At 40.2% G+C, this 27,456-nt stretch overlaps 1 protein-coding gene and 1 long non-coding RNA gene across 3 annotated transcripts; both read right to left on the bottom strand.

Annotated features, from left to right (window-relative positions):
* Nucleotides 1-676: 676 nt before the first annotated feature.
* LOC135216601 (basic proline-rich protein-like) lies at nucleotides 677-16,301 on the bottom strand. Its single transcript, XM_064251981.1, has 2 exons — nucleotides 16,249-16,301; nucleotides 677-1,778 (listed from the first exon to the last, which is right to left on the bottom strand). The coding sequence occupies exons 1-2, from the start codon at nucleotides 16,299-16,301 to the stop codon at nucleotides 677-679; spliced, it is 1,155 nt and encodes a 384-aa protein (XP_064108051.1).
* Nucleotides 16,302-22,850: 6,549 nt separating this feature from the next.
* Nucleotides 22,851-26,632, bottom strand: LOC135216337 (uncharacterized). Of its 2 annotated transcripts, XR_010314858.1 has the most exons (4): nucleotides 26,400-26,632; nucleotides 24,349-25,338; nucleotides 24,114-24,229; nucleotides 22,851-23,205 (listed from the first exon to the last, which is right to left on the bottom strand). It is a non-coding gene; the product is annotated as an uncharacterized LOC135216337 (long non-coding RNA). The 2 variants fall into 2 exon arrangements; XR_010314857.1 differs by lacking the exon at nucleotides 22,851-23,205 and having other exon boundaries at nucleotides 23,680-24,229.
* Nucleotides 26,633-27,456: the final 824 nt, after the last annotated feature.

Here is a 27,456-nt window from a genome sequence, read left to right as displayed (position 1 = left end):
TTTTTTTTTATCAATAAAGTTTATTTTACAAACTGCGATTTTCATTTACACATTATTTTTTTATTTTTTTGCAGCAAATTTCGTTATTTACATAATAATCGAGTTTAAACGCGAATTTAAAGGACTTCTTGCATAAATCCATGTGTTTTGAATTGATTTTAGTTTGCAATGGATTTTAGGAGTGAACTGCAATACTTTATTTTATATGAAGGTTGATGTTTATATGTAATAAGTTTGCTTTGTTAATCGTTGAAGGATATGAAAGTTAGAGGGAAATAAGTTATAAAATGTTTGTAAGAGTTTTATTGATTCCTGAAAGGGAAAGGTAAATGTAAGGATTGGTGGAGTGCCAGGATTCGAAGCAGAAGATACAGAGAAGATTGGTGGAGTGCCAGGAAAAGCAGCGGATTCAGAGAAGATTGGTGGAGTGTCAGGAGAAGCAAACGATTGAGAGAAGATTGGTGGAGTGCCAGGAGAAGCAGAGGATTGAGAGAAGATTGGTGGAGTGCCAGGAGAAGCAGAGGATTCAGAAGATTCAGGGAGCGTCAGAAGAAGAAGCAGAGTATTCAGAGAAGATTTGTAGAGTGCCAGGATAAGAAGCAGAGGATTCAGAGAAGCCCCTGGAGAATTGAAAGGATTCAGTGGCATATTCTGGTTGAAGGTTAAAAAGGAGGTGTTATCTCTTAAGGGACGGCGGCGAGGGCCCGCCAGGCGTCCCGGGACGGGCGGGGCAAGGCCGCCAAGCGTCCCGGGACGGGCGGGCCTCCGCCCGCCAGGGGTCCGGGGACCGGCGCCTCGCCGCCCAGGCCGTGGGACAGGCGAGCCTCCGCAGCCAGGCCGTCCCGGGGCCGGGCGGCCTCCGCCCGCCAGGCGTCCCGGGGACGGCGGGCCCCTCGCCGCAGGCGTCGGGGACGGGGGTGGGCCTCCGCCCGCCAGACGTCCCGGGGACGGGCGGGCCTCGCCCACCACAGCGTCCGACCGGAGGCGGCCTCCGCCCTCCAGGCGTCCCGGGGACCGGCTGGCCTCCGCCCGGCCAGGCGTCCGGGGACCGGCGGGCCTCTGCCCGCCAGGCGTCCAGGGGACCGGCGGGCCTCCGCCCGCCAGGCGTCCAGACCGGCGGGCCTCCGCCCGCCAGGCGTCCGACGCCGGCGGGCCTCCGCCCGGCCAGGCTCCCGACCGGCGGGGCCTCCGCCCGCCAGGCGTCCCGGGGACCGGCGGGCCTCCTCCCGCCAGGCGTCCCGGGGACCGGCGGACCTCCGCCCACCAGGCGTCCCGGGGCCCGGCGGGCCTCCGCCCGCCAGGCGTCCCGGGGACCGGCAGGCCTCCGCCCGCCAGGCACGTCCACGGGGAGGGCTGGGCCGCCTCCCGGGGACCGGCAATGATCAAGGGGAACCGGCCGGGGGACTGGCGGGCCTTCGCCCGCCAGGCGTCCAGGGGCCGGCGGGCCTCCGCCCAGGCCGTCCCGGGGAGGGCGGGTCGGGGCCCGGCCAGGCTCCCACGCGCCTGGCGCCCAGGCTCCCGGGGACGGCGGGCCTCCGCCCGCCAGGCGCCCGCAGGGGACCGCGGGGCTCCGCCCGCCAGGCGTCCCGGGGACGCAGGGGCTCCGCTCCAAGCCAGCCCGGGAGGCGGGCCTCCGCCCGCCAGGCGTCCCAGGGGACGGCGGGCCTCCGCCCGCCAGGCGTCCCCGGGACGGCGGGCCGGCTCCGCCCTCCGCCAGGCATCCCGGGGACCGGCGGGCCTCCGCCCGCCACGGCGTCCCGGGGGACCGGAAGAAGGTTCTGGACGCAGGCTAGGCCTGCTGTCCTAGGAAACTTGTCTGGCCTCACCCGTCCGTCCTCGCCTGCCTGTCCTTTGACACTTGGTTGGCTTCGGCTTTCAGTCCCGGGATACCTGGAGGGCTTCACCCGCCCATCCCGGGAACGTGCAAGCGGTGTCCTGGGATGGTGAGCAAGTCACGCCTGGTTGTCTGGGGAATGGGCAATACCCATCAGGAATCCCTGGACGGTCAGGGAAGGCCTGCAATTGGTCCACTTAATGCATCACATTTTGTGTGAATACTCCCGTGTTGTTTGTTATGCACTTATAAAAGTAACTACTTTTAAGGTTACTCTTTTTCTCTTTCTTGCTAGGCGTCCCAGGGCGGGCTGGTGAGGTCCGCAATTGGTCGACTCGACGTGGCGCATTTGTTGTGAATGCGCCCTTGTTGTTTGTTATTATACTTATAAAAGTAACTACTTTTACTGTACATCTAAATTGCCAGCATATGATAGAGATAAACAGAAAATATATCATTAATGAGTATACGTAGGGGGTACCACTTCCAGTCAATGGATTCTACAGTTCCCCCTAGTTCTCTCCATCCTCTTTAGCAATGTGACACTCATTACAGCGATTACACGTTGGATGCGACTGTCCACATCGCTGCAGGTTATTCCGAGACTTACTGTCAATTAAGGCAACGAGGTAGGTTCTCAAGCAAACTATCTAATTCCTGTTATAAAAAAATAATCATCCTGGTGTTCTCTCGCTAGTGATGATGGTGTAATACACCGCTCTAAAAGTATAGTGAGAGAAGAAGTGTTTTGGTACCATGGCACACATAGTTCGTTCCCTCCTGATCCAGAGCGAACACTGAATCCGCGACTATGAAAAACCCCGAAGCAGTTGAACAAGTAACTAATTAAGCACCCAACAGACGTTTCACTAGATCGATACATAACTTTCACCAACAGTTTTAAAACGGTGGTGTTCTGTAATCTGCAAGCCACCTCATGTATATATATATATATATATATATATATATATATATATATATATATATATATATATATATATATATATATATATATATATGTGATGGCTTGCTGATTACAGAACACCACCGTTAACACTGTTGGTGAAAGCTTTGTATCGATCTTGTGGACAGTCGCGTCTGTTGATAGGATACGATAATCTATTGGAAATACTAATTCTGAATACTGACTTCCTAAAGCACTTTTATTCTCATATATTTCGCATATTTCTTTAGCTGCATATTTTACAATCAAACCCAATATCTACAGCAGCAAATTAGCAAAATTTTCAGTTCACTTGCGAATTACTGCTATACCGTATGTGATTTTCTTGAAATACTAACATATATGAAATATTAAGATATTTTCACCAATGTAACAAGTTCGTATTTAATAGAAAGATAGAAAGACAGAAGCAGATAAAAAAAATATTAATAATAGGACAGAGATAAAAAAAATTATGAAAGAGAGAGAGACTTTCAAGTTCTTTTCTGGTTTAATACCATGGTGAACAAGCCTCATCTTATTAGTTTCGTTTTATCACCAGGGCAATCGTAAAATATCTTTCTTAATGATATCTTCTTCATTGTTTTCACGATGCATTGTAATAGAAAATAACTCAACTCAGATTCTGTTTCAAAGAGACAAAGTATTTTGTTTTGCAGTGCCGATGGAGTTATAGCTAATGCTATAATGTGTAAACGAATTAATTATCGCTGACAATTCATTGCATATTTTAAAGCTATTGCCAGCGAATATGCTATTGTAGGAATTTAACTTCTCTCTTTACGAAAGTCAACTCTACTGCAGTGGTCCCTCCCTTCCCTGACTAGTTCTTGTGTTGGGGAGGGTTTGCAACCAATATCTGCTACCTTGGCATTGGTGAGTTAGGTTGCGTATTATATGACCGATCTTAGGCTGCAGTTTTTAGCTCAACTAATTTTATCAGGGTCTATTTCTTCTACTTTTTGGATCGTTTTCAATATTCCAGCCTGTGGCAACCTTCTCATGCAAAGGAAAAGAAGGTCTTATAGCTGTTTTAAGGTTTATATATGCTAGCCAGCCAAAGATCAACCTGTGGTAACACTGAACAACATCCATACAAATAATACTAGTATGCTATGATCACAATTGAAAGAAGTGAATAATGGTAAAGAATTCTGTAAATATGACGTTACGTTTCCTGATGTCGATGTCAGGCTCTGTTCTACAACATTTTCAGGGTATCAAGTGGCTTAAGTCAGTAGCTGTAGATGGTAAGGTGGGGAACAAGTCACTGTCAAATTTTGTGCGTGTCCTAAGTCACTTTCTATCATAGGTTTACCTCTCACCACAGGTATGGGTAGCGTTATCCTTAAACCTTTGTATATGCTATTCTGTTAGTTTTAAAAAAATGGTCCACACCATAAATATTGTTTGTGGGATTAATAGTTTTCCTGACCATTTCATTCTACATTAAGAATAATAACAATTGGACAGGTAAAAGACTATTCAATTCACAGCGCATTTTCGTTGCTAGAACCTCACACCGCCAAAAAACTGTCAAACAATACTCTCTCTCTCTCTCTCTCTCTCTCTCTCTCTCTTATAAACTTTTTTGTCTTTATCTCTGTGCTATTATTGATATTTTTGCTGTGCTTCTTTCTTTCTAGCTTTTATTGAATATGAATTTGTTACATTGGTGAAAGTATCTGCATCTTATATTTTGCGTTAGTATTTTAAAATTAGCTACTACAAAGCCATAATTTGTAAAACTTGAGTATCATCTTAGTTTTTACAGACACTGAACTGATAAGCAGATTTCCTAGGGCTGGCCCGAAGGTTTAGTTATTTTTTGGTTGTTGGAACCAATTGGGCAGCTAGCAACGGGACTTGCAGCTTACTGTGGGGTCAGAACCACATTATATCGAAATAATGAATTTCTAGCACCAGAAATAAATTCCTCCGATTCCGCGATGGCCAAGCCGATAATCGACCTTCGGACCACCAGATGGTGCCGAGCGCGGAAAACCCCTCGTCCAACGAGAGACTACCCCCATAATTTGTAAGTTTCCAAAAACAGGCATCGGGTGTTATCACCCAAATCGCTTGCCTTCTCTATGGGTATTGGCCCAATCCTGCAAAATGTATTACAGGCAGTCCCTGGGTTTATGAGCGGGGGTTCCGTTCTTGAGACGGTCGTAAGCCGAAAATTGTCATAAGCCAGAACATCATAAAAAATCCTAGAAAACCTTACTTTTAATGCTTTGGGTACGTTAAAAAACTATGTAAACTGCAATGTTATTGCATTTTTCTCATCAAAAACCTTCAAATATTGATTATTTTGCATTTTTGGCATCATTTTTCTTCTACTAGATCAGCGTTTGTAGGCGTCATAACCTTGGAAATAATTTCTGATGGATATAATTGAAAAGCACCTTAACCTCAGAATGCCGTAAGCTGAACCCGTCGTAACCCGGGGACTGCCATATGTAATGATAGCTAAGAGAATGTCAGTTAGGAACAGCGTTAATATAAAAGAGAGGGAGAACAGACAGTAGAGAGAGAGAGAGAGAGAGAGAGAGAGAGAGAGAGAGAATTAGTCACAGGAAGAGTCCCCATCAGCAGCTGCAACAAGCACAAAGTTTTAATCAAAGCGGTTCCATAAAAATCTTCACCTATGACCCGACCTATACACTCTTGCCGGAAACTCGACAGTTACGGTGACGTCATAAGTTGTACCCACACAGGGGAGGAATTAAGTCAATCCATCACACCTAAAGGACGGCGTTAGATAATCTACAACCAATATGAATGACCAACAGGAGGTCCAAAAAGCATATCCCGCCTATTGTAGGTGGGACATTCTCTTTTGTAGAATCTTTTAGAAGCCCAGCAGCGAAGGAGAGCACCAGTTGGAAAAAGAAAGGGCTGCCGCACAGCTCTGACGAAAGTTGGTCAGCTACCCAAAGCCAGAGCAGTTGCTGTTAACAGAACTTCAAATTGATTTGTAGTCTTCATTGTTGAACTTGTATCTGTGACTGTATCATTCTAGTGTGAATGAAGGGAAGAAGCTTGCACTGCATCTCATTTAAAGACTCCTGAGAAACTCCAACAAAATAATATATATATTCTATATATCATATGCGTATATATATATATATATATATATATATATATATATATATATATTATGAATGTCCTTTTACAGTAATACAACAGTATAATATGAAGATAAACGGCCCGTAAAACACTATATTAACGTTGTGAACCATATATTTCGAGCACTTCCTCTGTGCTCCTGATCACTGGTAAAATATGGACATAGGATGTCTTACAGGAGTATATATACAAAAACATATGAAGTGTGGCAGTAAATCTCTGTTGGTGACCCAGGAAGGGTGGAAATTAAACTATTCCATGGTGATTTCTGGCCTCATTAACTCACGTCTGGCGACTCGTCCAGTGGTCGGATGTTCTTGGACACCTGCTATAGGAGCGGCCTAAGGTTTAGTTTGTCGATGTCATCCGATTTCCAGTGTCCTCCTGACAGGTTCATATTGTTGGTTTGATTGATGATAGCAGATTCCAGCATTTTCCTTTTGTACGGACAGCTGCTTTTGAAAATCAGCTCCGCCCCACTCCAGTTCATAGTATGGCCTTTGTCCCTAATATGTAGGAAAATCCCCGAGTTCTCTGTTGCATGTCGCACTGATCTTTTGTGTTCTGCTAAACTTTGCGAGATGGATCTACCGGTTTCCCCAACGTAAATCTCATTACAATTGCTACACGTGTCTTGTAAACCCCGGCTTCTTTTCTTCTTCTTTTTATTTATGGTATACGTTAATGAGCGAACTCCCGATGGATTTGGGATAATGGAAAATAAAAAAAAAGGATTATTAGACCTGAAGTGTTCTGTGGCTTTTTGAATGCTTCCATCTTATGGAATTTTCTATTTATTGATAAAGTCTATTTGTCTATTGGGAGTGGGACCTCTATAGTATATTGTATTCGCTTTATTTATCGCCTTCTCAATAATGTATGGTAGGTAAAGCAGTTGCATTAGGTGTTGGCGGATCGTGTTGAATTCTTTATCTACGTACCCATTTGAAATCATTCTAAGCCCCCTGAGGAATAGGTTTGCACCCAACCATGGTATTTACGGATACATCGTGGTAACTTAGGAAATGAATATATGAAACAACGAAAGGTTGGTTTCCTGTGTTCAGTGAATGCATATCTATTCTGCTCTCTTATGATTAGTACGTCCAGGAACGGCTATTTCCCGTCCTTTTCCCATTATGTATTAAATTTTATAGTTGGAACTAGCGAATTTAGTTGATTGAAAAATGAATTGAAATCTCCCCAGCTATCATCCCGGTAAGTAAAAATATCATCTACGTATCTAAGCCAGACCATGTTGCGGGGTTTGATAGAGGACAAAATTTCTGTTTCGAAATATTCCATGTGTAGTTTTGCTAGAAGGGGGAATAGGGGACTGCCCATGCTACAACCTATGTTTATAAATTTACCATTGAAAGAGAACATCTTGTTAGTTACACGGAGGTTGATTAGTTTTATCGTTTTGTCAATACTAAGAGGACGAGTTGCGAGACAGGAGTTAATGAGGCCAAAAATCACCAGGGAATATTTTAATCTATGTCCATATTTTACTAGTGATCAGGAGCACAGAAGGAAGTACTCGAAATATGTGGTTGCAACTTTAAAATAGTATTTTATGGGCTTTCATACACACACACACAGACACACACACAAAATATATATATATATATATATAATATATATATATATATATATATAATATATATATATATATATATATATATATATAATATATATATATATCAGTTTGTGTTTGCTACCTCAAAATAACGTAAGTCGTAAGTGAAACTGAAAATTTTGCTAATTTGCTGCTATAGATGTTAGTTCTTTTATAAGGGGTTGTCCTTTTTGCGCAGATTACAGAATCAAACCAAACCTAATACCACTGTTGGTGAAAGATTTGTATCGATTCTTTGTGCAAACACGTCGTGTTCTGTTGATAAGATACAATAATCTATGGAAGGAAAATTAAAAAAAAAAACAACATGATTACTGACTTTCCTAAGAGCTTTTATTCTTATTTATTTTCACATATTTTCCTTAATTGCCACATTTTACGCCTCAAAAAACCCCAGTATCCCGTCAACAACAAAAACTTCACGCTCAATCACCTTAATTAAAACGATATTAGATTCTGGAGACTTTACTCTTTGTTCAAAAGAATACCTGCTTTCCGCAATCCTCCTTCCTTGGCCTGACTGGTGAAACGATTCTGTTGGGTGCTTCAATTGCTTACTTGTTCAACTGTTTTCGGGGTTGTTTCCAATAGTCCGCGGATTAATTCGTGTCGCTCTGGATCAGCGGACGGGAACGAACTTTTGTTTTGTGCCCATAGTAACACGGTGTTTTGTTTTGAGATGGAGAAGAAATGTTTTTTTTTTTTTTTTTGGGTTTGGTTTTGTTTTATTTTTCTCTGTTGGTATTAGGTCCAAGTTGTCCTGCATGAATTCTGTAGTGTAAAGAGGAAAAGGAAAAGTGTGGATCCAGGGAGTGGGTTTGGTGTTTGGCACGGCCAGTTGGAGTGATTCTAGGTTTTTATGTGGGGGGGATTTTACGGGCAGGCTTTTTTTTGTTTTAAAGCCTTTGTGATCCCCCCCGCCAATTATTTTTTGTTTTTTTTGCCCGAAGACAGGGACTGTTTGGTGCTGGCAGCTTGGCAGGATGCAGGGAGATTGGGGTAAGTGAGTTTGTGTGATTGGTTGGAGGAAGTAGGATGGAATGGCAAGGGTTTTGAAGGAGGTAGAGAAGCTAAAGGGAGTAAGTTAGTTGCAGTTGGCTGATGGGAAGCCAAGGGGTCCTTGTGATCGGGCCCAGGAGTGGTAAACGAAAAGTGAAGAAAGGCGGAGTGGGGCATGAAGGAGTACTTTTTTTTTTTTTTTTTTTTTTTTTTTTTTTGAGTGACGAAGGTGATTTAGTTGTGATATGTAAGGGAAAGGACACAGGAATCGGATTGAACCTTGGGGAACAGGGGAATAAGAAAGGGTTTGAGTGGGAAAAAGAAGGAAGACTAAAGGGAAAGAACGGTTAGTAAGGGTTGAACAGACAGGGATGAAGACTTAGGTAGGGAATGGGAAACCATTGGGGGTGGAAAGGGCTGAGAGGAGTGAATTTAGATTAGCGGGGGTGGTGGAAACAGGTAGGGTAAAAAGAAAAGGAAGGGAAGGTTAAGAAGAGCGTAGTCAAGAGTCATGGACGTGAGTATGGAACGTGGCGTTCGTTCGCTGTATTCAGAAGAGGGACGGAAAGGGGTCAGAATGGCAAAAGTAGTTGAAACAGTTGAGAGTGAGCAGGAACGTATGGAAAGCCTGTGATATATGAGAGAGGTACCCAACAGGAATGGTACCCCAATGTGCCACAATAGGGGACTTTTTTAAGGCTAAATGGAAGTAAGTTTGTGAGGCCAAGGTATGGGGGAAACAAGATAGTCCTGGGTGGCAAGAGAGTTTAGGTAGCTTTTTGATTGGAATTTTCTGTTAAGTATGTATCGGGGTAATGATGATTGGCAATTTAGGGAATGTGCTGTCATGAGAGCTGTTAAAACAAGTCCAGGATTGTAGAACAGGCAAAGCGGATAAAGGTAGTACGTTATATATAAAGGAAAAGCCATGATTTTTTGAAGAGGCAAAAGACGTGAATTGTTGGGAGTCGGGTTGTTTCGTTATGTCAACGTTATGTCTGTAGGTTGAAGAAAAATTAGCCCGAAAAAGGTTTGGTTTGGGGATGAAGGAATCAATGAGTGTAAGGAGTTAGTGCGAAAAGCTTTGGTTGGACTAGTACCAGACGGGCGTTTATATGAGTTTATAAATCTGAAACGTAAGGAGAAAAATGCGATGGACGAATGAAAGGTTGACGTTGGAACTAACATTTTAGAAATAGAAATTATTGAGGTTCAGATCGGTTGCATGGAAAGAGAGTATGGAAATGGTTAGTGTTAATAACTGAAAGTAGCTGAGGTTTTTCCTTGTACCTGAATTTAAAAAAGCTATAGGGAGGCAGTTTTGGAAAGGGCCGAGGCGAATGGCCAGGAGTGAGACGTGGTAAGATAGGAGTTGTTAGGGCAAGTAACGTGATGTGTCGTTAGCCCACTTAAAAGGAAATTGGTTAGTGCGATTGTTGGAAAGAGTAGGGTCAGTTAGTTTGTGAGGCGGCTGAGAGCAGCAGTAGTGTCATAGATGTGGTAAGCCATGACCACAGGAAGAACCCATGAATGTTGGTGGGATGTGGGCGTTAGGAGCATTGCTTCGGGTGGTGGCAAATGGGGGCCATTTAGTTGAGCAAGTGTAAGAAAGAAAGACAGGGATCTTAAATGTTCTAGGTGTAGACCAGGTAGGGCACATAGCTAGTGGATGTCGGGGTACCTTGTTATATGAAAACGTTGGTTTGTGGGGCAAAGAATGGGGCACTTATTCTAGAATGGTGTAAAGAAACAGGCGTGCAAAATGTGTTGAACATGGGTGGATTGGAAGTTCAGTGGTGGCGAGTGGTGTTTAGGTAAGGCCAATGTGGATGAGGCCCAGGCTGGGAATTCGGGAAACTTAGTGGAAAAAGGGATTCCAGTTGGGAGGGTCCTTGTAGTATGCGGACAAATATGTTTTCGGGAGAGTGCGAATGGGTGTGGTTGAGTGGAAGTTGCGGTGGGAAGTGAAATAAATGTGAGCTGAGTCTCAGTTGAGCAAATGGGCGGTCTGGGAAGGTTTGGCAGTTAGTGCTTTGGTTGAAGTATGGTGGAAGAAAGCAGAAGAAGGTAAAGTAAAAGAAAGGGAATGAAAGGGAGAAACGTGAGCTGCATGATAGAAGGGTTAGTGTTAGGGTTAAAAAATAGTGGATAAGGCAATGTAATACTGGACAACCCTTTGAGGGGGTGGAGGAAGGAATTATACGTTAATAGCGTCGGTGGGTTTGAATTGTCCGTGGGTTAATTGTCAGGGTTTGTTTGAAGTTTTCACCAAGGAAAGGGTAAACTCAGATGGTAAGGATGTAGTTGGCGAGTATGCAATTGAGGTCTTTTCTCTTTTCGGGAGTTTGGCAGGAGTGTTAAAATGAGGTAAGTGCTTGGTGGCAGAGTATTACGAAACGATATTCGGGACAAGAGTTGGAAGGGGTTAGATGAGATAGTTGTGAATGGGGATTTTTGGGGAGGAATGGTAATGGGGAGTCTGACTGGAAGTAAGTTAGTCTGGGAGAAGTTGGATGGCGGTGGTAACTCTCTAAGTGTGTATGAGGGCCCTCAAACCAAATGTCCAGGGGGGACCTGCGTCCCGAGTGTCTGTTTGGGTGTTTGGCGGAAAGGACTATTTAGTGTGGGTGTTGTGAGTTGTAACGGAGACATTGTCAAATGTAAACGAAGGGGAGGAAATTTATGGAGTTTTCCATTTGGACGACCATCTGCGAGAGTGAGAGAGAGAGAGAGAAGAGCGCGAGGAGAGGAGTGGGAGAGAGAGAGAGAAGGAGGGGATCGAGGTTGGGAGATGGAGTTGGGAGGAGAGAGAGAGGGTAATTGGTTGGTTGGAAGGTTAACAGTTGGATTGGGGTTGTTTTGGTGGAGTTCTGATTGTTCTGATGGTGCTGTAGCTGTTTGGAGATCATGAGTTCTGTGTTTTGAGTGAGTCTTTTTAAGTCAGGTCTTAGTCAGAAGTTTGGATGAATAACCGTTATGTTGGTTGGCCAAGCAGTCCTTGTGGAAAACGTGTTTGAAGGATAGGTAAAGTTATTTAAAGTAGTGTGTTATTTGGGTTTGTTGCTGATTGTTGTTGGGTTTGATATTATGGTTGCTTAGTAGTTGTTGGTGCTGTGAGGTTTTTTGTTTGCGTTTGTATTGGTGAGTTTCCTGTTTGGATTATAGCGAGAGTTTGTTGTGTTTGAGGGTTTTGTTTGGTTGTTGTTGTTGTTAGTGGGTGTTGTGGTTGTTGCTTTTTTTGTTGTTGTTTGTTCATTTTGTGTTGGTTAATTGTTTGTGCATTTGGTGCATTGGTCTTTTGTTTGGTTGGTTGTTTGTTTCCTTGGTTGTTTGGGTTTTGTTCCTTGTTTGGTTTGTGCCTTGTGTTGTTGAGTTTGGGTGTTCCTTTTTTGTTGTTTGCAGGGAGTTGTGGTCCTTGGGGTTTGTGGTTCTTGGTTGTGGTCTATGTTGTTGTTGGTATATCCAATGACCTTGACCGGCGGACCAGCAAAGGGATAATAGCCTGGCAGTATTCTGGAGTTGGGGTAAGTACAGTTTGGACACAGGGTTTCCCTGGTTTACGACCGGGAAGGAAGAAAGAAAGAAAGGGGGTTGGGGGGGGGGGTGGGGGGGGGGGGGGGGGGCGTTCTTGCCGAGACTTCGAAAAAAGTTACATCCGGGTAACAGTGGTTTACTGAGGGGGGTGGATGGGGGGGGGAGAACCCCTTCTCTGCTAAACAAGAGTTCCCACCAATAAGTTCTGGGATGGAGTTCGTTTGGTGGGCTAAGGTTATTAGGAATTGGTTGGGCGAAAGGACCACACACACACGGAGTAAAGGTAAAAGAAAAAAAATCTGTGTGAGGCAGTTTATAATCGTTTGTAATTGAAGATTGTTTGTCTCCACTTGTAATATAAGTTTGTTTTATTAAGGTTCTATTTAACTTTTCGGCCACGGACGTTATCTTACAACCGTTGCCCTATTATTCATATATCCCGGTCATATTCAGTTACAAACAATACTTAAAAGATGGATCAACATTTTAAAGTTATATTGGTATTGCCGAAAACTCACGAACATCATAACAGGTATATTTTAACCTTATCACGGTAAGCCAAAGTTTAACAGCATTGGTTACAGGGTGCGTTTTCCCTCTCTCTCTCTCCTCTTTCTCTCTCTCTCTCTCTCTCCTCTCTATCTCTCTCTTATACTAGCTAACTTATATATCTTCTGCTCTCTCAGCTATAACTAGCTACTTAGGTGATAAGAAAAACCCCTGCGTCTCAGTATGCAGTTCTTTTTTGGGTGGAAAAAAATTTTAAATGGGGGGGGGGGGGGGGGCCACCCCCCCCCTTAGTTTTAAGTTGGGGTATTCGGAGAGGAGGATCAGGGTGACCCAATAATAGTCGAAGATTGCCCTTCCTGACAAAAAATACCCATCCCAATAAGCATAACCAAAAGCAAAGAAATTTCCTCATCTCTGATACTGTAATGTTCATAAACTCTTGTTCCCTTGAATGTTCGCTTGATATACTTACCCCATTTTCATAACTTGAAATTAAACGATTGGATCTCTCTTACAGGTCAGGTGTCCATTATAGAATCATTAAAAAATAGACTAAAAAAGTTTTTATTCCATGATTATACTTATCATCAAAAATTCGAAGGTGTTGCGGCAAAAAGATTGATCTCCACCAATCCTTTGCCACACACAGGATTGTAGCTGGTTTTGACGTTTTCTGAAAAAGCTCCTTAGGCCCACCCTTACCTCCCCTACCCCCGCGCAGTTTTAAGTTTTATACAAATGGGAAGACGAGCGAGTGCAAACGGCCCAGCAAGACCCTCTAATAAGGCACTAAGTAGTGGCAGGAACCCAATATCGATACAATAAGCTTATGAAGGCGCACAAAATTAAAAACTTAAGAAACGTCAGAATAACGTAAATAACATGTGTGGGACGATCTTCTGGCAACCACGTCCATATGACGTGGTTGACCTTTTAAAGGGTTAACTGGTTTTTGTTTTTTCTTAGAATTTAGTATTGCACTGGATAATATTATAGACTTATATTTACTTTCGTTGACCTCAGGTGATAGGTGAAGTCCATTTGGGCTTTCCTTATAGGTGGCTGAACGTAAAAGAGAGATATCATCTACTGAATTGACAGTTATTACCTTTTTTTAAAAATGTCCCACAGAGCATATGACCCCCTGTACTCAGAAACGACAACGACGGCCAAAAATAAAAAAAATGCCTCACATTTTTACTCTTGTTGCATATAACTTAGGTTTTTACCAAAAGATACATTTGAAAATATCAGTTAGGAATATAAAGCAATTACATTTCAAAAATAACATGGAAAACTATTATAAGACTCCAAGGAACGCTAATAAGCGAAAAATAAGGTTGGCGAAGTATCATATCTGTATCGGGGCCACACCACAAAGAAACAAAGTATTACCGGTGGTAATGGCCAATTTTTGCCAATACTTTTACCGACCCTCACTGTATGAAAACAGTGCTCCAGCGAGTCATTTCAGTTCTTAATTTAATTTAATGTTGTTAACAAGGAAACGGGTGATTAGGAAGACATCAAAAACATGTTGGGGCCGAGATGAAGTAAGTAGGAAAGTTTACTGACAATACTCTCAATATTGTATGGAGGCAATTATGCCATTTTTTTTGTTTTTTTTAAACAGATACTTTCGAATATTATATCAAGAATATCATGGTTAAATAAAACTTGCTTTTTGTTTTAATTATGGTTTTTAAAAATTAAAACGATATAATTCAAATAACTAGCGAGAACAAATTGAGAACATTTTTATGTCCTAATTACAAAGCCTTAATAACATTTACTGTTATACAATCTAATACCATTGACCGATCCACCCTCTCTCTCAGTCACTTCCCTCAATTCTTGCCGGGCAATCGAATGAACATGGTTGTTGAAAATTTGCTGGTGGTCTCCGGGTCCACAAATTTTCCCCTAAGAGTTGATGTGGAGCCATGAACTTGCTGTTGTTGTTCTCTCATGTTCCATTTTCCATGTGTTCACCATCTGGGCCCGCACACGTGTTCAATCACATTCATATCTGCTCCTTTGCTCGGCCATTCAAGAAGAAGCAGGTTATCCTTCTGGCAAACCACTCTGAACAACGTGAGCTTTAGTGTGAACAGGATGGGCCCTGGTGGAAGGAAAAAAGAAAATGCCTTTCTCATAACGAAGGCAAGAAGGAGGTTTGCAGCAGCTCAAAACATACTTAGCTGCTGTAAATCGTCCCTCGTTACGGAGCACATCACCCATACTATGCACACACACCCAGCCCCATACGTTTGCAGGTGACATGGCCGGATCGAACCACCCTCAATGATGTTACGGGTTGGGTTATATCTGAATGAGAGAAAAAATGGGGGTGTATAATAAATCATCATAACATAGATACCTTTGGAGAATTTAAATTCTCAGTGATGAACAACACTGAAAGAATTCTATTGTGTAATTATATATTAATATATTATATTTGAGGAAAAGAGCAAATGATGCCACTGTCCCATACCTAGTATTTAGTCTCAGAAATAGCACTCTTATTTATGTTAACTCCCTTTGTATATTTTGACAGTCCACTTCCATGGAACAAAATCTGAAGATTAATTATTAATATAAAGAAGAATGCAATTGATAATTGATGCAAGTAATGATTTTCCTTATCATGCCGAGTTCTATTTGTTCGCCAACAATGCAGCTTCCCATGCGATGTGGACGAGAAGCACTTCTCGTTAGTAAAGATGACCCTGCACCAAAAGTCCAAACCCTTATCAGCATGACGTTGGGCAAAATCAAGCCTCCCTGCCTTATGTCGCTCCGTCAAGAGCTCCTTCATCGCTGGAGTTCTGTGATGAATCCCAGCAGAGTGGAGTCTGCGTCGTACTGTCATCGATGACACTTCTAATCCAAGGTCTTCATGAATGGCCTCGGCGTTGGTTAAAGGTTGCTCTCGAGCCGCCCTGATAATGGCATCATCCTCAGCTGGGGTGGTTTTCCGTGGACCCCCTGGCCTAGCTAAGAGAACATATTATCTTAAACTTAACTTATAATTTATATAACATCGCAATCAATTCTAGATTCTTCGAATTTTGTACTCGATGGATTGATCATAATTTAGTAAACATGGCTGTATCTTTTTGGTTTCAAAAGCATATCAAGTAGAAACGAGATTACATATATCCATAATATTCTCAATTTGGTGGTGGTTATTAAAACTGTAAATCATTCCTGAGCCATCACTGAAATGACATTTAATAAATAAACTATAGCTATCAAAAGACACACAATGACTGTGACGGGGTGGGCACAAATAAAATGCTCTTATAGGCTTAATTTTACCGAGACAACTCAATCGACTATCTAACTTTGTTCATGGTTGAGGTCGGCAAGGGGCCAACCACCCACCGGTGTGGAATTTATGGAGGTGCACCTGAAATATTACTGTGGTGTTGGAATGGCTGTGATATCTGTAGTCTGACAAAAATTATAATAGCGAGATGAAATACATTTAAGAAAGAAACTTTCACATTAAATAAGCAAGATTAAATAACCATGAACAATGTAACATATCCACCAATCATTCAGCATAAACAACTTACGCAAGTCGTTCAAGTTCCCACTCTCCTCCACCTTCTTATCCACAATCTGTACCGTGGTTGGGGACACACCAACATCACATGCAATGGCTCGTATCGAGAAGCCATTGTCGCGTAAAGTGACAATTCGTCCTCGCAGCGCCAGATTTGTGTCCCTTCGATTCATGGTGAGTGGTTATGAAGTCTGACCCATTTAAAAATCCTGCTGACGACCTCACCTCCGTTGGGATTCAGACTCTGTTTCGAGTCGAGTAAAACAATACCATGCTTCATATCTATTATATCGTTCCTTGATTGTAGGATTAGCCAATATGGATCATAATCACCATGGTATAAAATAAAGATACTACTGTTAAATATAACTAGCAAACTTACCCATCTACGATGGGTGATAAAATACTGGTGCAGAAGTGAAAATTTATATGTACTATTTGTTCAGCAATATTAAAATAAGGGCGATTACACGAATAGTCTCTCTCTCTCTCTCTCTCTCTCTCTCTCTCTCTCTCTCTCTCTCTCTCGTAATGTAATTCAAGGGACAATCACTGAACGCAGAGAAACTCTTATCATTGTTGTTTCCCCTCTTTTAATGATTCTTCTCTCTCTCTCTTTCTCTCTCTCTCTTAAAGTAAGTGAAGGGGATGATCAATGAACGTAAAGAAGTTTCTATTCATTGTTGTTTACCCTCTTTTAATGATTCTCTCTCTCTCTCTCGCTCTCTCTCTCTCTCTCTCTCTCTCTCTCTCTCTCTCTCTCTCAATGTAAGTCAAGTAACGAAGACAGTGATGGGATTATCGGATTACTTAGCTCTCAAATCACAAATTATCACCTCTCTCTTTCTCTCTCATTTTTCGATAGCAAGATAAAATTATAAAATTGTAGTGCATTAATGTCGTTAAATGGCTCTCTCTCTCTCTCTCTCTCTCTCTCTCTCTCTTGTCGGTGACTTTCATTTAACGGAACAGGGATCTTGATTGGTTCGTTTCTTTGTCAATTACTTTGCACGGTGATACGAATAATAAAGTATCTTTCTTTTCATTATGTTACTGCAAAGACGCAACTTGTATGTCAGTGCGTTATGGCTACTGATAAATGCTCTTATGATCCTGTGTCTTCCAAAAGAAGAGCAGAAAGTAGGAACTTGTCAGTTTCCTTTTTTATTATGTCCATGGCAGAATCGAAATTCCGAAGCAACATTACCGGCAGTACTTCTTCAACATTATTTTGTGCACTGGCAGTTCCCGTTGGATTTAAGTTTATTCAAAAAATCTTCGGGATATTGATGATAATTTTCATCTTCTATTGTGTCCGAGCTGAAATATTTGCGACTTTCTCCGGGGAAGTTGTACAGAAATTATGTATGAAAAATCGTAAAGTAACTAAGTTTACGGGAATAACCAGCCTCGTTTCACGGCCAGAAATAGCTTCGTTTCAGTGAATCCCTTCTCACCCCCACCCCCTACAAAGGAGGGGGTTAGGTTGGATGAAACCCCATTACAAACCATCTTAGGGGTCCCCACCATAACCCTTCCAAGTTTCATGCCCATCTGACCAGCCGTTTGGCCATGATTGAATGACAGACAGACAGACAGACAGACATTACGCCAATTATAGTATGATATGCTCACGTAATTATTTTTCCTGTTAATAATTACATTGAGAACTGAATACTCGTTGAGCACTGCTTCGTAAAATGAGCTCGGTAAAAGTGTTCGCGAATTCTATTTCTCTGCAAAACTAAGATTCGTATAAGTACGAGATTTTGCTATAGTGTAATACACCGTAAATTTAGAGTATCATGAATCACAAATTATAAAGAATAGACACTTGTCCCGTACGAAGAGGCCACAACATTATAAAAAAAACTTCGCCTACCCTCTCCGTCCAAACCCCACTTCCACCCCCTCGTACTGATACCAGTCTTCATTACAGTGTTATTGACCAAAAACGTGACTGCACTGTCTGTGAAACCCACAGTAAGAGAGCTTTACCAATTACAAATAAACATTACCTTTTATCTGAAATGTTTTTAATTATACGTTTTGAAGTTAACTGTAATTGCGGGTTGTTTTTTATTTATACTTAATGGTAATTGTAATTGTAACTGAAAAGTTCAAATAATAAAATACTTTATTTGAAATTGTTATCCTAGAGCAGCCCTCTGACTTTTCGAAAACTCATCTTGACCAAATGCAATAGAGAGATGTTTTGAGTCGCTACCCAATTTATTTATTATATTATTAAGGGAGGATCTTAACAAGCCAGCTACCAATTCTAAAAATTGTTTTATTCCATTTATTTCCTTTTTTGTGCAAAAAGTTTTGTGAAATTTTTTTTCCAATATTTAAGTTTTGTATTTCAGTATTATTGAAGTTGTAATTGTAATTCGATAACAGGTCAGGTAATTATGATTCTAATTGTAATAGACATAAAGCAAACGTAATTACCCCTAACCAGCTTATATTACATAAGATATGCGACAGTAGCTACTTCATACGAAATGGAAACCATGAATCTTCTATGCCTAACAGATTGCAAGAGGTGATCTAGAAGGAAGGTGGCGGGACTTCTCACTAATATTAAAAATAAATGTAAAAATTGAGTGTGTATATTTGGATTACCCCATGGCTTCCGCTGAACTTCCATGTCGTATGATATAAAAAAAAATCGTAAACAGACCTATGCATATCGTTTAGCTCCAGGTCATGATTATTATAATTTATTTATTAGAAAGGTGAATTTGATATTTTAAAGGAGTTCAAAATCTAAAGGGAATTTCGCTTTCCTGATTTTTTCTTAAAAAAATTATCTAAAAAGAGAACCCTAGGACAATATCATCAAACTACATTTCTCCAAATAGCTCTTTCCACAATAGACAGGTAAATGACTGAAGGGGCTGTTTAACAATAGAGACGTCTGTCTCTTATCCTCACACGAATGATAAGAGCGAAAGGAATTTCTGTCCGTATGACATTAAAACATGTATCACAATTAATATATTAGAAAATATAAGTCAAGTAGATATGTTTATCCATATCATGTTATAATTATGGTAATGAACGGCGTGTAGGGAATAACCTCTACAGTATATTCAAGAGGGAATACAAACCCAACTATGAATACATGAAACCTCTGAATATCAATAATTGTTTATCATTGGCAATCGAATTAAGTTTACCATATGGGAATGGTTTCCATTACACGTAGTGGAATTTTCTCTGTCCCTAGTAGTTTCATTTTGATTCCTCAGTAACGTCTAGTCTCTCTCTCTCTCTCTCTCTCTCTCTCTCTCTCTCTCTCTCTCTCCTTTTCATTCTATCTCTCCTTTTCATTCTATATGTATTTACAAGAGAGAGTGAGTTTAACCCAATCCTTCATCTTGCAAATGTTGTTGTATTCAGAAAATCTACAGTACTATTATATTATTAGGATAAACACTAAAAACACGCAGGCATTAAAGATAAACAAGAAAATATTTCAAGTGGAGCTTTTCGTTAGCCATACACTCTATCCAGGCTCACCTTACCCCTACCCGTAGTCCCCCACCCATTTCAGTTGTAGCAAAGCCAGGCTGAGGACATCGGTAGAGCAAAAGCAAGAAGCTTGTCAGTTTGAATTACATTTTAGAATTCCAAAACCTGTAAGACGGCTTAACAACAAGAACTCTATCCCCGACACCAGTCCCCCCGCCCCCCGAAAAAATATATATGCATATATTGGTTTAGTCAAGATTAAAGGGTGTTAATGACATATCAAAACTGCATACTTAGCGCAGTGGCATTTCTAGATGACATGTCACTTTAAAGTAGCTAATATGGAAGAGAGAGAGAGAGAGAGAGAGAGAGAGAGAGAGAGAGAGAGAGAGAGAGGAGCTAAGGTAAAACACGTTCACTGAGTTTTTGGGTATGTTCAATGAAGTGTTGCTGCGCTTCTCTTTATAGCTTCCTATTATATTATTGGTAGGAAACGCACTGCAACCGATACTATAAACTTGGCTTACGTGACAAGATTAAAATGTCCTGTTATGATGTTCGTGATTCTCTCCAATACCAATATAACTAAGATTTTTATCAATTTTAAGTATTGCGTAATTAATATGACCGATGTATAATAACAGACACCGTGGTAAGATAACGATTTAGACGAAAGTTAAATGGAATCTTAATAAACAAACTTGTATTAAAAGTGAGACAGTAATCTTGGTTACAGCGATATACCCTGCTCAATTTCTTTTTTTTTTTCTTTTACTCCGTGTGTGTGTGTGTGTGTGTGTGTGTGTGTGTGTGTGTGTGTGTGTGTGTGTGTGTGTTTCTCCAACCATGCCTAATGACTCCTCCCACTGAAAGAATTCCTGAGCCTATTGGTGGAACTCTTGCTAAGAGAGGAAGAGTCCTCCCCCCATCCCCCTCAGTAAACACTGTTACCATATAATTTTTCGAAGTCCCTCAAGAAGGTGTACCAGGGAAACCTGTGTCCAACTGTACCTTTACCATACACCTTATCCACCAATAATCAGGGGTCCAGGTTTAAGTAAAAACTGACTATAGAATTATTTTTAATCTTTTAATCAATAACCAATGGAAAGTATGAATTAAGACAATGTATATCGTGAACTTCAGCACTCCCCGAACTCAAACCTCGACTTTGGTCTTACATTCCATAAAGGTCAACTGTGGATCTAGTACCTTGTTAGCTAGTGAAATGTTATTTTACATGAAGACGACGACAGGTAATGTCCTGCTAACATAGGAGACTTATTACTAGAACCACATCGTAAAAGTATAAACGATCAATCATTAAGTCATAAACAGCCCAATCGGTCTTGAAAGCATTGAAAGCTGCACATTTGCACAATGAAAAAACCTTATTCTGCGATAAATGAATCAACAAACTCTCAGTAACTAAATACATCTTCACCGGTATTCCCAAAAAGTTCTTGCGATAATTCAAAAAACTTCAAGACACCTACCAGAAATAACTTTAGTGGCAATTGCCGGGTATGAATGAAAAAGATAAACGAAGGTATACTGAATGAACGAAGACATGAATCCACTAGGAAATGCTACTTCAGGTTTTCAAGTTTGATATAATGATTCTTATCTCCTAATAAATTTTCAAAATCTTACTTGCTGCCATTCGCGAGGCCCAAATTTGGCAAAATTTCCTTTAAAAATAGGTAGTAAAAGTTTGCACAATCCTGCTACGAAACAGGCAAACCAATAGATAAATATACAAGCATACCAAACCTAACGCATAACATCCTTTGCAGTGCAAAAACTCATTTTTGGGATGGAAAGGGCGAGGTGCAAAAAAGTAATCACTTAAGAACAGAGAAGAATCTATTCTAATTTTCGTGGAATGAAATAGTCAAATACTTGAAATTCACTTCACTCCGCTTCAGGTTTTCCAATAATCACTATGATTTCTCGGGGAAAGAGCTCGTGCTGGCTCAGCCTAAGGACGATAAACCTTTCAGGTTAATCTTAAAAAGAAGTCACATTTCCCCCTTACAGCAATACATGTGGATGTGTTAATTTCTATGAGTGATGTTACTTTAACAGGGTAAGCAACACGCTCTTTGACGTATATATCTTATGATATAAATTGCCTGGCTTGTTGTATGTAATGGTTGAGGCCTCTTTTGTAAGAAGTGGAACAGAGATCGTAATGAGCTTATCTCCATCATTAGCAGGTAGTGTTGGCTGGATTAATGGTACTCTGCTTCGTATGGGTTACTCAACCCGTGCAATCAAAGCGGCCAATGGCATATTCTGCGTTACTAGAAATAGTACTGTGTAGTACTGTATTTTCGTTATAGGATGAACATTTTTACATTATTTCTTGAAGCTGGACAACTTGCATGATTTCATTAAAAAGTAGTAACTAGTGTCTTTCTCAAACGGAAAAGTTTAAAAAGGCTAACGGCGCTTATCATGGTGAAAATGCGTGAATTAAGCTCCCCACTCAAGTTTTGAAAGGAATACTCTTTTCTCATAAGAGCGGAATTATAGAAGAAATTTACGTTATGTTTCAAAAGTGCATAAAATATTCAGCCTTCTTCAGTAACCCCTTTATCTTTTATTCCACGATGTAAATGTATGATCTATTTCCTTTACCTTTAACAGGTAGTTGAAAAGCTCTTGCTAAAGCCCCTTCCACACGAGGGGCAAATGCATGGCGGGCAGACACTGTTGCCAATTTTGGGAGTGGATGGCGATCATGAGTGGTCCAAGTCATAGGTTCGCCTACCCGTGACTACTGCCTCCCTTGGACTGTTTGATCTGGTAACACTGTTGAGAAGCGAGAGAATTACGGGCAAATCAGGGTGCCCGTCGTGTCTTTGCCCCTCGTGTGGAAGGGGCTTAAGACTGTCATTTCTCTCGAAAATTACGTGCTCCAGTGTTGTTACAACACTGCCAGGAGCGGTAAATGCAGCTAAATGGTTCACAAGGAAGAAGCCAATTAATTCGATTTTCTATGGGTAGAAAGGCCATGAGTGCATCAAAGTGAATAACTTTACTACAATTGGCAATTCACGAAAACAAAGAACAAAAGTGGAATTATGAAAACCATACGTCATCTGAAGTTTTAGAAACAAGCAATTGTCAGTAATGAATGCAGGCCGTCAAAAGGTATTAAGTCAGTGTGTGCTCTGCCTTAACGCACCCTAGGGATGATAATTTCCAAGAGATTATTTAGTCTAATTCAAACACCCACACACTTAGGCATGTTTTGTTTGTTTGTATAGTGCTTTTACGTTCTACCTGGAACCAGTGGTTATTCTGCAACGGGCCTTCGGCATGTTGGGCAATGCTAAGCCACCAAGATAGAATAATGTCTTGTGGGAAAATTATGCCCAGACAAGGTTATAATACACAGACACAAGGTTAAGAAGTCCTCTGATAAACAACACTAGGCTAGGTAGTTTATCACGTAGGATATATTTGTGGCCAGCAAATCGCTTAAATTTCTTTTAATCCACATTTTTGCATCTTCAAGGCGACTTCTCGTTCTAAAAAAAAAAAAAAAAAAAAAAAAACATCCTTATTCCATCAGTCAAGAACCAAAATTACCGTCAAGCTATTTTATACTTCTCTAGTGATGCATAGCAAAATATCTGATAAAACTTAATTATTTCCACATCCTTAATACTTTCAAGATTTATATCTACCACTGAAGAGCCTTCCCTCTGACCAAAAATGCACTGCTGTATGCGCCGTTTGAAATACAAATACGAAAAAAATAAATTTTATTCCTAAAATTTTCTAAAATTGTTAAGTCTGTTGAGCGATAAAATAAAAAAAAAATCTACACCTGGCCAGCCAACAGTCCACACCTCACCGCCTCAGGACAGAGGCCTGCACTGACAAGGCCTGCATGATCTATACTTCCAGTATCTATACCATTCTGATTTTCAGTTTTATTTTACTTTAAATTTCCCAATCAAAATAACAGGCCAATCAAAATTACTTCAAAATACCTTGGTTTACTTTTATTCAGGAAAACTAAATTATGAAATTCTTCATAATTTTAAAATATCATTGCAGTTTCAGAAAACATTTAGAAATAAAAATCGATCATAATATAATATAAATTCATCATTACCAACTAATTATGCATATTCAGTGGCTTTTAGAGCTCATTTTGAAAACTGTCCCCCGAAATCACAAATATTATAGGACTAAAACCTTGATCCAGGCAAATCACCAGTAGACTATAATATTTTTTTAGAATTTATATAAAGCGACTAAATTCAAACAAATTTAGCATTTTATTGGATGTTATATCCTTATTGGCTACAAAAGTAATACCTTAAAACCAAAAACAATGTCAGCTTGAAAGCAGAGGTGATGACAATCCAGTTTAGATACAACAGAAATTATGTACAAGATGAAGGTCAATAACTCCAGGTTTAATTACCTCGTTCAAAATCTATTGAACAACGAGAGAAATTTACAGTTCTTTCACACAGTTCTTGAACAGAAGTTTCATTCCATTAGCATATTCTTGAATACCTCTCATCTAACAAAAGCAACCTGGAATGAAGGAAAAAAGCAGTAGAAAAGTGTTCTCTGAAAGGTTTAGAACTCCAAAACTGCAACAAACATTAACTACTTAATATCTTAATATCTAATTGCATGCTACAGATACTTACCAAGTACGTAAAGTCGCCAAGAGCCAGAGTATGTTGACAAGGTATACTAAGCCAAGGCCAAGACATCACTGGATTTGACTTAGTTGGCAAAAAACAGCAAACTAAGTATGTGTGCATACCATCTAAAAAAACCATCTTAAGATTACCCTTTATATTCGTGGTGCGTATTAAACAAAGGTATGTCTGCAAAGAATTATTTCACGTTATAATGAAAATTCAAAGTAAAGACAGTCCAAGTAAGAAGCTTTGGATATATTAAATTATATACAGGAGGTTAATTCTAAATTAAAATTGTTTATAAATTATAATTTCTTACAATTAACCAAACAATTTACTTTTGAATATACTAGTACCCAAACCTAAAAACTAGTTTTGAATTTAGATGTAATAAAGCTAGACAAAATTACCTGTGAAACTCAACATTTATGTCTTAGGCAAGCAAAATAGATAATACTAAATAAGTTAAATTTCTTAAAAGCTACCTTGTATTTAAATATTTTAGACCCATTTTTTATATATATATTTTTTTTTAATCTAGACTCTTACAACCTGAAAAAAAACCCTCCCATGAACCTCCCCGTAGGTCCGAAGACCTACGGGACAGGCAAGAGAGGGCCCTCCACCCCTACAGGGGCACCCGCCCCTACAGGGGTGGAGGGAAAAAATGGTCGAGTGGTTAGTCAATACGAAAACTTTACCTCTGCTTAAAAAGCCTATTTTGGTCAATGCAAAGCTTAGAAAGCTCACCTTAAGTCATTACAACAGTTTCCGAATTCAAACCTGGAGGAGTTTAGCATTCCGATCGTCCAAAGGGGGAGAAGCCTTACCTCAAGTCAATAAAAGTCTCCGAACTCAAACCTGGAGGGGTTAGCATTCCGATCGTCCAAAGGGGGAGAAGCCTTACCTCAAGTCAATACAAGTCTCCGAACTCAAACCTGGAGGGGTTAGCATTCCGATCGTCCAGAGTAGGAGGATTGAAATCGCTGGTTTCTGAAAGCAAATAGTTTTCAATACGTGTGAAATTGTGACGCATGACCTAATACATTATTGAACTGAAAACCTAATAAATTGCATTCCGCTTAATATGCAGGGAATGACTGAAATTTCCAATTAACTATTAACTCCTTTTATAATAATCAAATGTAAAAGTGAAAATTAATACAAAGGCAAGACCTACATCAGTATTCTCTTCATACAAGTTAAAATGAGAAAAATTTATCAATAATAAGACTTTAAAAGGTTGGAACCCTGATCTATGGTGAAACAAATGTTAACAGTTTAGTGCCACAAACAGTTACCATTAAAACCGATATCTGCCTTTTCATTAATAAGAGGTTACTGCACAAGATATTGCAATTTCATGCGGTGTTAAGTACTAACAGGCAACTAGAAAAACTCAAAACCTATGTCCCAACGAAACTATTCGAAATGTTCAGGCTACACATGAACAATCCTAAACCTGTGTTGCCGAAATTTTAGAAAAAAAAAAAAAAAAAAAAACCAACAAGTTCAAAGTTCCACATGTACAATCCTACTACTAAGTCGCCGAAACTTTTCTTCTAACCAGTTTAAAAAAAAAAAAAAAAAAAAAAAAAAAAGTTCCGGTTCCACGTGAACAACCCTGCGAACATTTTACCGAAATTTTATGGATCCCATAAATACAAAATGTTCTTGTTACACATTAACAATCCTACGACTATGTGGCAGAAATTTTGACACTAATACAAAATGTTCAGGTTACACATGAAAGAACTTGAACAATCCAAAGACTATGGCCGAAATTTTGGTATTAAAGAAAAAAATTAAAAAGGGGTCTTCAAAATCATTTGAAATGTTCAGGTTACACTTAAGACTATTTTGCCGAAATTTTACAAATACTGATTTGAAGGTAAAACTTAAAAAGCATTCTAAAATATTTTTGTTTGTATGGTGTTTTAACGTTGCGTGGAACCATTGGTTAATTAGCAATGGGAGATATTTTTGCAATGAAATCCTGTATCCAAATAATGAGTGTTTAAATAAAATTAAAATAACAGAAGGCAAATAAATACCTTAAAAGTAAGTAGAACGCAAATCACCAACCGGTAGCGTTAACGAGTCAACCACCGCATCGCGTTACCATTTCAGGAAGCGCTCTCGTACGTCAAAAGAAAAAATTCAGCAAACATCAGCTTATTCTCCGCCATCTACTGGATACAGCCGATCGAATCATTAGTCCCGATATGAAATAGAAACCACGAACACTCATAAAAGGCCTTGTTGGAAACGAAGCAGCAACTGACGATTAACCAGCAGATTATTTTTTCAGCGAAATCGGTGCTCGTCTAGTACGGGACGTCGCCTTCAAGGATCATCAAGTCAGTATATTCAGACGAAGAGATGATACCCTAGAAAGACTTCTGCGTCCTTGGATTTTTAATCAGGGGGGACTGAAGTAAAATGACGATACTTTTCGCTCCGAAGTCCATGAGAGGTAGAGTATGGGCACACTTTTTGATCAATTATAGTTTCCAAATAGAAACCCAATCATACTGATGAGTATTGAATGAAATTACAGGATCCCTTCGTTCTGATCTCTGTGCTGCAGCCGATATAAGGATGGATTAAAACATGGCTGGCAGCAGTGATAAATGAAAATTTGTTTTAACGGTTAAATTATTACATATTTTACGAGGTTTCTTGTCACTTAATAGCAAGTGACAATGAATACATCTAACACCACAGGAATAATGAAAGAAGGATGTACCCAGCTCTTCCATGTTATTCCGACGCATTTTCAAAGTACAATATTGAAAACGCCGACAGTGACTGACAAAGAAAACAGAAAAGAAGCGAGCATGACAACTACAAATATTCAAAATCTTAGAAACGAGTGAAAACCAGCACAAAGGGTAGAGACAGCTCAACAGGTGATTAAAAAGGAACAAGCTGAAAAATCTCTATAACAATAAAAGCATCAAGTTTATAGATTCTTAGGCTTATATTCATTCGGTCACCGTTATATTTAAGTAAAGCAGATTCAATTCCATTTCTTACTGTTGAGCATTTAATGGTGAACTGTTCCACACATACGTCGATAAGAAATGGCAATATCAAATTTCAGGTTCC

Source organism: Macrobrachium nipponense, chromosome 6 (genome assembly GCF_015104395.2).
Source record: "Macrobrachium nipponense isolate FS-2020 chromosome 6, ASM1510439v2, whole genome shotgun sequence".
Taxonomy (NCBI): domain Eukaryota; kingdom Metazoa; phylum Arthropoda; class Malacostraca; order Decapoda; family Palaemonidae; genus Macrobrachium; species Macrobrachium nipponense.
This window is presented reverse-complemented; position numbering and strand designations above follow the sequence as displayed.

Excerpts from the sequence above, each read along its gene's own strand:
- LOC135216601 (XM_064251981.1), bottom strand. The coding sequence starts at position 16,301 with ATGGCTTCTCGATACGAGCCATTGCATGTGATGTTGGTGTGTCCCCAA. Across the intron at positions 1,779-16,248 it reads TTGGTGTGTCCCCAACCACG|AACCTTCTTCCGGTCCCCCG; the intron begins GTACAGATTGTG and ends GCCTGCGTCCAG.